We start from the raw sequence: 11,784 nt of genomic DNA on the forward strand, positions 1-11,784 counted from the left end.
TATTGAGGTTGTAATGCCCTTCCCAGCCAAATGGCTGGTTGCGCTCACGCGAGATTGGGGACATTATATTCAAATGTCAGCCTTAGAGTCAACTCAGCTGACCTAAAGTCTGCCTTTTTCCACTTTTTACATATGAATTACTTCATATCTTTTTCATCTTAAGAGATAAACTTGTTTAGACTTCATATTCTGTTTCCTCATGCAATTTTAACCCTAGTTACAACTTACCAATTCTTTGTAACTATGCTCCTTCCCTGAGTTATTGAGTTGTGGCGCGCATGCGCAATTGTGACGTGTCAGCGCTACCAGGCGCGCCAAACCACATGTACATATGTAAATTACATAAGCAAACTGTGAAAAGTTTCTTAGTCAGGATCCCCCTTGCCTGAGGCAGATCTACAGACTTCAGCACACCAGAACCACACCCCAGAGAACCCCAGGATCACCACCAAAGAGATTACCACACTCCCAGTATACCTACCGTCACAGGCGCCTAGGATATTGACAGTAAGTAACCTCTTTCACTGAACCTTGTTTATCTCAGAGGTACAACTCTGAGTCTTGTTTGATCTGCTCTTTTCTGCTGGCCTTTGCCTTCTCTTGATCACAGGGCTGTCCCTCCATAACTGTTGGTCTTTGCCTTATCTTGATTAAAGGGCTGTCCCTTAGGTTTCCCTTTAAGAACCTTGACTATCCAGAAGGAAGCTAAAAAATTGTGGCTGGATTAAACTCATCTAATCCAGAGACCCTCCACGTTTCCTTGGTGAGAGGAGGCTGTAGCACTCTCTAGCACAGCTTGGCAGCACTCCCTGAGGAGGTAGCATTGCCTGTGGACGTGCATTCCCACCAGAATAATCTTGAATATCTGCTTATCTTGATCTTGCTCAGTTTCTCTCTCTCTTTCTCTTTTTCTCTCATAGTTGTATTTTCTTTATCCCAAGAAATCCAACTATTGCCCCCCCATTTCTTGTGTCCTGCTGTCACTATAGAGACTCAGGCTCACAGACATTATATTCAAGTCCCTCCTTTGGAGGCGCTTCGCGCCTCCTCGGAAGGAAGGGACTTGTGTTAAGTTAGTACCTACACCCAGTAATGTCATGGTGTGTTTTTTCGGAGATGGAATGTTGGAAGAGGAGCACTTGAGGTCTGGGGCAAACAGATGTTGCCTTCCAGCAAAGGCACTGAGACTTGCAGGACTATGTTCAGCCTGGGCTTGCTAACCAAGGTCCCCATCAGAATACCCAAACCAGAGGAAGTGCCCTGGATGGTGACAGTGAGGATGCTGCAGGGCTACAACTTCTGGTGAGCCAATTAAATCATGATCAGCTTGTGTCATTCCCTGCCTGGCAATTTGCTCCATTCAAGGGGGGTTGGAATGTGTGACTATTTGAGTGAGCTGGCAGTAATGGAACTCCAGGGTGGCTAAACTCCAGCGCTCCATGGGATCCGTTACACAGCAGTCCCTATTTGGTTCAGAAACAGATGCTGACCTTAACCAACAGCCGTACATGGCAAGGCATACCACCAATCGGCAGGTCTTTAATTTGAGGCATGAAGACCACACTTAATACTCCACCCTGAAAGGAATGTGGGGCCAACGGGGAATCTAGGAAATCCAAACATCAACCAACAAATCAACAAATTACCGTCAAACAAGACCAATCCACAACACTATCCTGTGAAGTGGGGCAGGGTGTGCAGTGATTCAAAGGGCATTAGGGCCTTGCTGCATTGCTTGCAGAAAGGGAAGATAACTGACTGCTGACGTACACCATAATCTGGCGAGAAACACCAGCTTTCCCTTTGATGTTGTGTCCACTGTTGGAGGCAGCATGGAGCACCCTTGGGCTTATATACTGATGCCAAGGTACTGATCATACCTGGGCTGTGTTTTTTGGCTTCATATGTCCACGTTGGCTGGATTTGTTAACCCTCTCACACCTCAGTTTCAATCCGGATCATGATTGAGGTTGCCGGAAACATTCATATGTCCAACACCAGACCTGGTAATATACGTAGCACTGGAGACAAGATCCACATTAAGACTTGTATAGTTTCTTATCAGCTTTCCCCCGATGCATCCATTTCAGCCTACCCAGAGTATAATGTTGTGCTCAAGTCAACCTTGGCCCCTGTACCAGCCATACTGTACGGCTTCTGCACTCAAGTTTGTTTTACCGGCCAACTAGTTGTTCATGCGGATTCAAGTCCCCCGACAATCCTTGTCAAACGGTTCAAATGGCAGGTGCACCGGGGACACTTTCTGCTGGCCGCTGAATTTCAAGATACCCATGCGTTTGGTACAGCCTATGTGGTTCAGGTACACCTCAATCACATCATAGGTTGTGTTGGGTCTGTGGAAGTTGTTGATCCAGAAATGAAGACAGTATGTATTTCTTCAACTCAGTATTCCTACAATCCGTCAGCTCTGCCGTGGGATGGCTTTTCGGGGAAAGATGCACTGACATGGTATGGAAGGCCAAGTTTGGTCACATTGAGCTTGTTGCTACACATGCACAAGCACATGAGTGTTTTCAGGATCTTTGTTGAGGCAATACCATCAGATTTGGTGGTGTGGCAAAAGCCATGTTGAATGCCGGAAACAGAAATCTTTCCCTAGGTGTACGTGGTTCAGGTTATCCCCAGTAATCAACGTCTGACTCAATGTGTTTCTTTCAGGTTGAGCATTCTCGGAAGCTGGAAAGATTGGGGAAGACCACATACAGATTGAGGGAAAACCCAAAAAAGCGTTTCGAACTTCTCGTGAAGGATTGGAAGAAATCCCAGAAACCCAGACAACAAAAAAAGGTCCAACACTGTTAGATGTAGTTTAACGATCTCAATGGTCTGTAGCTTAGAAAACCATCTGAGTACTATCTTTCACAGATTTATCCCTGAAGCCATCTCCCATGTGCGCTTCAATACATGTACTATCAATCTTCAATACATGTACTATCAATCGCTGCCGGGAACTCTTGTAAAGGATAAAGCACCTACAACAAGGCCCCTATAGTTTTGTACCGAGGAAGCTTGAATTTTGGACGAGCTCAGACCATGTTTGCAAGAGTTGAAGCGTGTTTTTTGGGGCTAAAAATGGATGAAACATCCCTCTTGCTCATGAGACACAGCTGAAGAGCACCAGCTGTATTACAAACATGAAAGTGTTTCAATTTAGCTTGGAGAAGAGAGTGGGATACACTGGAAGAGAGCTAAGACAAGAAGGGCGGATGGTGAATACAACCATTTGCACAACCATATTTGGGAGCATAACATGACTGAACCTCTTGTAAAGCTGTATAATGCGTCAATGACCTGTAATTGGCCCAGGTGCTTGAGGGATCAGGAAGGGAGAGGTTGGATTGAGGGTGTTCCACTGATTGATGAAGTCATTGGTTATTGCTTTGGCGAGCTCAAATCGACTGGGGACTTTGACAAGTTCAACAGAGCAAATTTTATCTGGAGACTGAAATACCGGAGCAAACATTTTGACTAGGTATGCCGAGAGATTTTTCCAGATTGGTTCTTCACAGATGTGTTGTGTGGTGGAGTGCCGCTTGATGAGGGATATGGCTTGGATGAACAACATACAGGTGGTGACTCCAGCAACCCGGTGGTCCCTTGATGTGATGAAGAGCCCTCAAACTCCGCCAAGGATGAAGTATACAAGAGGCTGGAAGTTTTTCTTTTTTTTGATATTTCTGCAGGGTTTGGGTGGCGTCTGGCGGAGCGGTATTGATAGCGGACAAAGATGCATTGACATCAGAAACGGTCTGGTTGGAGTTGCTGGGAGAGATTTGATTGGCGCGCTTGATTGCCTTCTTCTTTGCCGCTGTCAATGGCGCTTCGCTGAGGGAGTGGGTTTGAAGGATGATATACGCCATTAAGACATCTATAATGACGTTGCAGAAATCATGAAGCACATCAACAGAGTGCATGCGCTGGGTCTGCTGTTGGCCAGGCTCAGACTGGTCTGAGGGTTGATCGAAACTGGATGATGAGTTCTTCAGAGTGTCAAGATACAGGAGAGCTTGAACACCTCTGGTGATCTGATCATCAGTGGGGTTGGGGCGGACTGGTGGTGGGTTGAACAAGTTGTCAGCCATCAGTTCAACGGAGGCGGCAACAATCCTTGCCCAATCAGAAGTGATGTGCTGGGGACGGGAATGCAATCGATACAGGCAACAAACAAGGGCGGACTCGGGGTGATCTGACTTTATTGTAGTGGGGATGAACAACGCCGGGCGGAGACTGTTGTCTTTCTGACCAAAACTTGTGATCAATGGAAAGTCAACCAAGTCCGGGCAATACCACTGCTCATTCTTTGAGTAGGTCAGGAATTTATCACCTGTAGGGGAGGGTGGATATTGTCAGTTGGTGTAGACGGTCTTTCTGGTTTGGCTAGGGGGCAAACTCACCCAAAGAGTAAATTGTCTGGATCCAGGTGGCTAGGAGCAGGCTGTACGTTGCAGACAAATTGGGTCAGGGGCTGGAGGTGGATATTGGCAGGCGCGGGCGCAGTTATTTAGCAAAGGGGCAAGTGCCTCCCAAGTGGCGACATACTTTGACCACAATGGTCTAGTCACAGATCTGAAAATTCTTTACTGATCAGATGTAATTGAGTGCGGATTTGATTGGATTTGATGATTGTTGGCTGGGGCTGCAAAGCAATCTCTCGCGCTAGGGGTGATCCAGTTTGCGGCCGATTGGAGTTGCAGGTTGTAGGCTCTTGTGGAACTCTGGCAGGACCGCCAGTCTGGCCCAATGAGGATTGGTCATCCACTCTGGCCTGGGAGGGTTGGATGAACTGCAGCTGCGCGTGGCGCGCGCTATTCATTGTGTTGCAATATGTGTGTTTTTATTGCTTGGTGTGCTACGGACATTTTCAATGCTCATCGCATCTAGGGGACCCTGGAAGTCAGGGAGTGACTTCCCGAGGTCCCCGTGTATGGGTTGTGGGAAAGGAGGGAAATTAGCGGTAGCCGGTTGGAAATGCCTTGTCTTCTCAGATGCCTCTTCCATCTCTGGTAGAGACGCCCTGCAACTCGACGGTGCAGAGGTAGAGGGAGAGAGGAGACGGAGGTATCCTCCTCTTTGGAGCAGCACACACAGGGGTGTGTCGGCAAGGGTGTAAGACCCTTACCTGGTAAACTTAAGTTGGCCTTGGCCTTTCTAGAGGAAATGGCTCTTTGGCCTCGAGTCTTGGGTGGGTGGGTGGTTTTTTTTTTAAAACAGACTCTTCACGTGAGCCGGGGAAGTCTCCGGCAAAAGGTGGGTAGTTTGGGATTAGAGGGATTGGGGAGATGGGGGCTTCGGAGCAGCAGTGCGAGGAGGAGTCTGGAGAGTTGGGGGGAACAGGAGAGCTGGTCTATAGGTTCCACCTGTAAGAGTTCATCCCTGTATTCGCTAGGGGGCGGTTGCGTGACCAGATCTGGCCACAGTAGTGCGCCGCAACCCGCCAGGGGAATCTTCTCTCGAGAACAGTACTGGGGGGCGGCCCCTAGCTCTTGGGGAAATCGGCCCGTGGACCAATCCCACCTCCCGCTGCACTCCCGGTAAAAGGACATGATTGATCGGCCCGGTTGTATGATGTTGGCTAGATGTGTGGTGTGTTGGTGCAGCTGGGTCATGATTGGAGTGAGGTGAGCGTGGTGGAGCATTGGTGCCTGCGGGGGCCGATGCCGTTTCTTGAGTCGCGGATGAGGTGGTGGGATCAATAGCCCCGGTGAAGGCGGGTGGACACTCGCGGTGAAGGGGAACATTGGGCCCGGATTGTTCACTGTTGTGTTCGGGTGGTTGCTTGGTGCTAGTGATGTCCGTAGTGGGCTGCTGAATGCCAGGTGTGCTAGAGGATGGAACGTTGCTGCTGGCTGGTTGCGGGCCGTCTGCCCAGGGAGAGGGCTCATTGGTGGTTGGGATACTCGGTTGGTGAGTTGGATTTGGGGCTGGGAGTGTACTGGTGGATGCTGGAGGCTTGTGAAGGAGATCAACTGGCTTAACCAATGGCTTTGTTGCGGTTCTTTGAGAGGTCTGACGTTTTTCAAAGGGCTTCCCCATGGAGACTGGCGGACGTGAGGGGCTGGTGGGTTGGGCTATCTTGATGTCCTCATTGTCTGGGACAATCCCGGTTTCCACCCACGCTGTTGAAGGAGGGCCAGAGTGTCCCGGTCAGTGCAAAGCTGGTTGCGCAGGCGATAGGGAGTGAAAATAAAGGACTGACTTCGTTTTCTTTGAGTAAGAGATGAGGCCAGGTATTGGGCCTTGCGCTTGCAGCTGTGGGGGAGCTTTAGGGAAAGGATTGCTTGAGATGATTGCTCTGCTGCTGCAATGCTTTGGTCTAACTCCTCGGCCGTAATTTCCTGAAGTTTGGTTGGGAGAATAGACTCAAGTGGATCAAGGGAGGCAGGAGGCGCGGAGGGGGCCTTCTGAAGGACAAACTGTTCAAAGGATGGGGCAGGGAGAGAACCATTGGGCAAGTTCCGAGTGATGTCCTGTTCCGCTGTTACAACAGATGAGAAGATCAGAACACAAGCCAGTTTTGATGTCTGGGGGGCCTACTTACTTGGGGGTGGAGTCTGGGACAGGGTGTCGCGATCTCTTTCTGCATTGGATGAGGGAAGCGGGGCAGAATTGGTGGGGGGCGGAGGGTCTTCCATGTTGAGATTGGCGCTGCTGAAGCGGCGGTGAGCGATGAGTTGTAAGGGCGAGGGAAAAAGATGGGAGCAAGCAACAAACGGGGCAAGGGGCCAGTATTTATGTGGGGAGCAGGCGATGAGTTGGTGGCTCTTTTTGGGGACCCGCCGCATAGGGCCTTTGTGTGGCCAAATTCATACTCCCCTTTGAGAGGATGTGCGCTGATGCATCAATGGGGCCGCACACTGAGCAGGATGCGGCAGCTGATGATGATTGTGTCATCCAGCTGCGAGCGTATTAAGCTTGAAAGTCGGTGGGGGAGGTTTTTAGCAGCAATTATGTAACCTAGGTGGTGTGGTCCTGCAAGTTCAACCTTGGTGCTATGTGAGGACATGACCCCTACAGGCACCAATCACTCCCTCCCCATATGACCGACAAAGGGATCCCTGCTCCGCGGACAATGCTAGCTGTTCTCTGAGCAAGGAAATTGGAGCGTGCTCCTGATTGTCATGCTAGTGACCGATTAAACTTCTCAGTCGTATTCACCAGCCAGATGTCCACCCTCAGGTTTGGGTGAACCAGAGGGTGGACATTAGCATATCAAACACATTGCTATAGCCGCGGTTACATCCGACCTCACGCTGCAAACTGGATCCACAAACTCCTCATGCTCAGTCCTTAACAGCTGAGGTACAGTGTGTGGACGGTCCTGAAATCTCTTTTTTGGGCGTGGTGCTTGGATCAGTGGCAGAGCGTAGACAACTCACATGGATTGTTGGATCTTATCCATGCAAAGGACTGGACATGTGTAGGCCTTGGATGGAGTTGGGGAAATTGAGTGCTATGTGACTAATGTGGGTGCAATTTGTGGTGTCGAACCTCTGGTTTGGGCAAACCAGAGGGTGGACATCTTGCTGGGTGAGTGGGCGCAACCAAGTAGTGTCAAGGGTGACAAGCAGCGGGCTAAGGAGCCCACTTGAGATTGCTGCTTACCTCAGAGGATGGTGAGCATCAGTTGCGCGGCGGGGATACCATTCTTAGTACGTCAAATGGCGCGCTGATTGCGTCTCTGAGGGTTGGGGAGTTTGGCCCAACAAACTGGAATGGGACAGTTGTGCAGACTGCAACACTGCTTTGTCCTCCGGTTGTCCACGCCGATGTTCGGCCGAACCAGGGAGTGGACATTTCCTTTTGCGGGGCGGAAAGGCTCTTGTCAGGTCTGACGGGACTAGAAATTGGTCGCTGATTTAAATTTGTTCCTTCCTTAATAATTTCCAGGACATATGAACCGTAACAGCGGTGGACCCACAATCCATGTGGCTCTGCGGTGCCTGGTGGTGTGGGATTTTCAAGCGGCAATATATTGCAGCTGGAGGTGACGGGCTGCCACAGCCTGGCATCCAGTGGTGCCAGGCACAACTGTCTGCGAAGCATCACCGGCCATACGCGCTTGTTGTTCAGGCAGTGGCCATGTGAAAGACATGCAGATGGGAACCAAATACGTGACAGTGGCTGTGTCACCTTTGCGACTTGTCCCCCCCTGGTTTGGCCAAACCTGAGGGTGGACATGAGAGGGGCTCAGCCCCTGCTGCCTCCGCAGCTGTGGGCTGCCAAAGGTAGCCTCCGATGGCAGCGTCTCACCACACCTGAGCTCCCAGAGCCCGCACCACCGCCCATCCTGGGCTGGCGGGCGTGTTATGATGTGTCTAAGCATATGCATATGGCACATTGGCCCTGAACACAAGGGCCTAGTCGACAGAGACGCAACCATTCCCGTGCATAGCATCCTCTAGACCCAACAAATATGATTTAGCACCAATTCTGGAAAGCACAACACAATTATATCTATAAATCGCAACACCTTGCATTAGCTCTTGATGTTCTCCAACTCGGACCCGTACTGGTCACCCGTCCAACTGCATCGGCCCGATAGTCCCTCCTGCATTCCGGCCGGTCAAAGTTCCACTAGGCCCAGCTTCGGATGGTGGGTTGGTATTCATAGGTGTTGGCCCTGAACCTGATCCTGCCGTGCCGGTTTGACGAGAGCAGCTCATTTGCAAATTCTTGGCGATGACATCCAGACCAATCACAGGTTCCTTGGAGATAGTGTCCTGCTCGTAGTTACTGAGAAAACTTCAGTATGTTTTGCTGTAGCAGTCAAGCGGCAACCCTTGGGGTTCCAATGATTCCTTTGGTCCTCTTGAAGTTACGTTTGGAGCGAGGGTAGAGCTTTTTATGGGTTGCAATTGTCTTGTGATGTTGGGCTTGGGCTTGAACCATCTTATCAATCGCATGGAGAATTGTGGTGAGATCATCGCTGCGCCAGTCAGGTATCAGAGATATTGGGAGAGTGTTTGGCCTGCTGTCTCCGATGTCCAAGCCGCACTCCTTCTGCTCCACAATGTTTGCTAAGGCGATGTTTTTGGCAAACAGTTTTTCTACCATGGAGCATCTCTTTTTGCAAATCTGATGGAGAGTGCCGGGGGATTTGAGTCAGTCACTGCAGTTTGAAGATTGGAGAGGATGCAAAGAATGCATTTGACTTACGCTCTTCTGCCAATGTTGATACTGGTCTCTTGCAGCCTTTTCGCTCTTCATCTTGTTGTAATCTCCAGCATCCATGTCCTGAAAGTCTTGAATTTCCCGTGATTTCCCCTGGAGCCATTGTTGGATTATCGCAGGTGCTTGGCCGGCCCATTGGTCACTCACAGGCTTCGTTCGACAAATACAATCAACAGCTTTAATTGCTAGTACTTCAATCGCGGCGGAATTCCATGCAGAGCTGGCAGTTGGGCTGGTGTCCCACTGGAACGTCATTCTACTTATTCCCGCTACCGCTAGGGCCCTTTCTACATTGGATTTTGGCTGAAGGCTGATTTCTTTGAAGCCTCTCCCAACTCCTTTGACAACAGCCGGAGTGAAGGGAGGTAGAACCACATTTTGTCTGATTTCCTTTTTGGCTAACGCAACATAGTAATCAACCTCCACAGCCGTCTTTCCCGTCAGAGCCTTGCAAACCCGGTCAAGTTGAGTGAGGATGGTTCTGATCCTCTGGTCAATCCAGTAGAGTCTTGCTAGTTCTTTGGCCGAGGGGGCTGGGGGGTAGTCTTGAGGCCGCGAGGGATGACCAAGGAAGAATTTGAGAAAGGCTTGGATATCTCGCAAATACTTGTCGCAGTGCTCTGCTAGCGCTCTCCTCTCTGCTATCCCCTTTGCACAACGCCCACACCGCCGCTTGCCCTCGGCCACTTTGGCTTGGTTCCTGGCGTTCCTGGCATTCTCGACCACAAACTTAGGGTCCAACCGTGATGAATCGGCCATCCCTGATGGCACTTGTTGGGGGGCAGGAGGAATGTCACCTATAACAATGCACGAGTCAGCTCGGCAATTTTCTATTGCTACTCAAAAGGGGTGTACACTTGCCAGCATCATCAGTTTGCATTGCAGGATCCGTGGAGGAAGCAACACCGCCAGATTGAAACTTCGGCACCAGCCGATCCACGATAGCCGCAATCCATCCCTTGTCTGGATCCGCAGGGGTGGCACCGCTGCCTGGGAGCTGGGGCAAGGATGGAGCGTTGTCACTCATGATTGACAGATAAAGAGGCAGTGCCACAAATTTTGAACAACAGCGAGATCCAAGCCAGGCCTATCAACACCTTGGTGTGGTTGAAAAAGATTGAGGGTGGGTGTGAATCAATAGTTTGATAAAACTACGTAAGGGCAAGCTTGGGGCACAACACGGGATGAAGGGTGATGCAACCAAGGCAAAATATCAAAATATCTGAGATAATCCCAAGGGGATGCACAGTTGCAACTGAGATACAACCAAAAACCACAGGGTCATGGACTCCCTTGTGTGTCTAACGGCCTCATGCAGAAGACAAAGAGGTCACAAGAATCCTAAGCAGTCCCTGCTGTCGCTTTGGAATTCCCTGAGCAACCCCACTCATCCCTTTGTCCTGCAATTACACCAAATTACCCCACAAGGCTTTCCCAGCCCTAACAAAGGCGGTTAAAACCAAACAATACTCATCAGCCACAAAAAAAAACCAAATAGAGCCCTTTCATCCTTCAACACTCACTGCGGTCCCCAATCCCACTGCGCTGATGGTTTCTCCCAAGAGACCAAACATCCCCGCTCCGTGCCGTGTAATCGCCACATGACCAATGATTCTGCTGCTGTTCACAACCACTGAAGCATCGTTCTTGGAGTTGACCAAACGGCAGTTCAGGTCCGGATAATTTCCGTAAGGATCCTCACTCCTTTGTACTTCTTCAAAAGGGTTCACAAGCACCCAAGTTTGTCCTGGTAGTTAACTGGATCGGAATATTTGCTTAATTTGACCAAAGCGCTGATCTTTGCCCAAATAGAACTCCACTAAGCTGTTTCCTTCATGGTGCTGCTGTGCGTTGAAGGACTTCCAATTGATCAGAATACTTTGAACCCATTCCACTTTTGGGTCCAAAGTGAGTGCTGCGTGAGATGGATCGAGCCTGGCGTGTGTGCCCTCCTTTCCTTCAACCGCACGCTTCCACTTTTGTAACAGAGTTGCATCAAGCGTCAGCTGAAGAGTCGCCTCAGCATCCCCCTCTTCCTCCACCTCCCTGTCTCCCAAGAAGCTTTGCCATTGTGTTTTGCTTTGAACCAAACAGAAGTTTGAGTTGGTATGCCACTTGTTCAACAGTGTCTTCGGGATATCATCTGCATCACAAGCAGAAATAAGTCAGAAAATCCTCTCAAAAACACCAGTGTTTGGAATGTTCATCACGAACCAGTGTGGTGGTTTTTGGGAAGCCTCTGAAACATCCCATTCACCCGTTCTTGGGCCCAAGCCGCAGTTGATTGAGGGGGACCAAGCCTTCGAATAATTTCCGAGAAGTGCTGGGTGAGGTGAAGATTTGGCTTGCTTGTTTCGGCAGGCCATCCTTTGTGCAGAAATTGTCGGTATTTTGCAATCATACTGTCAAGCTCACTTAAATCTGCAACCTTTATCTTTGGAAGAGTGAGGAAATGAGTGATTTGGGAAAGAGTAGTGGTTGACTCTAAAAGCATTGAGACCCTTCTCTTGCTTTTGGGGGTAGCTGCTTCCTGCAGAGATTTTACCCACACTGGAAGCAGTGCAACAGTGTAGAAGACCTTGTAAAGAATCA

The 11,784-nt window shown here is 49.8% G+C and overlaps 2 protein-coding genes across 2 annotated transcripts; both read right to left on the reverse strand.

Annotated features, from left to right (window-relative positions):
- Nucleotides 1-5,283: 5,283 nt before the first annotated feature.
- Nucleotides 5,284-6,653, reverse strand: PtA15_6A586 (uncharacterized protein; the record flags this gene model as incomplete). The annotated part of the gene is made up of 3 exons (XM_053170306.1): nt 5,284-5,365; nt 5,576-5,882; nt 6,560-6,653. The coding sequence occupies 3 exons, from the start codon at nt 6,651-6,653 to the stop codon at nt 5,284-5,286; spliced, it is 483 nt and encodes a 160-aa protein (XP_053021511.1).
- Nucleotides 6,654-9,985: 3,332 nt separating this feature from the next.
- PtA15_6A587 (uncharacterized protein) lies at nt 9,986-10,219 on the reverse strand (the record flags this gene model as incomplete). The annotated part of the gene is made up of 2 exons (XM_053170307.1): nt 9,986-9,989; nt 10,050-10,219. The coding sequence occupies 2 exons, from the start codon at nt 10,217-10,219 to the stop codon at nt 9,986-9,988; spliced, it is 174 nt and encodes a 57-aa protein (XP_053021512.1).
- Nucleotides 10,220-11,784: the final 1,565 nt, after the last annotated feature.

This window comes from Puccinia triticina, chromosome 6A (assembly GCF_026914185.1).
Source record: "Puccinia triticina chromosome 6A, complete sequence".
Classification (NCBI taxonomy): domain Eukaryota; kingdom Fungi; phylum Basidiomycota; class Pucciniomycetes; order Pucciniales; family Pucciniaceae; genus Puccinia; species Puccinia triticina.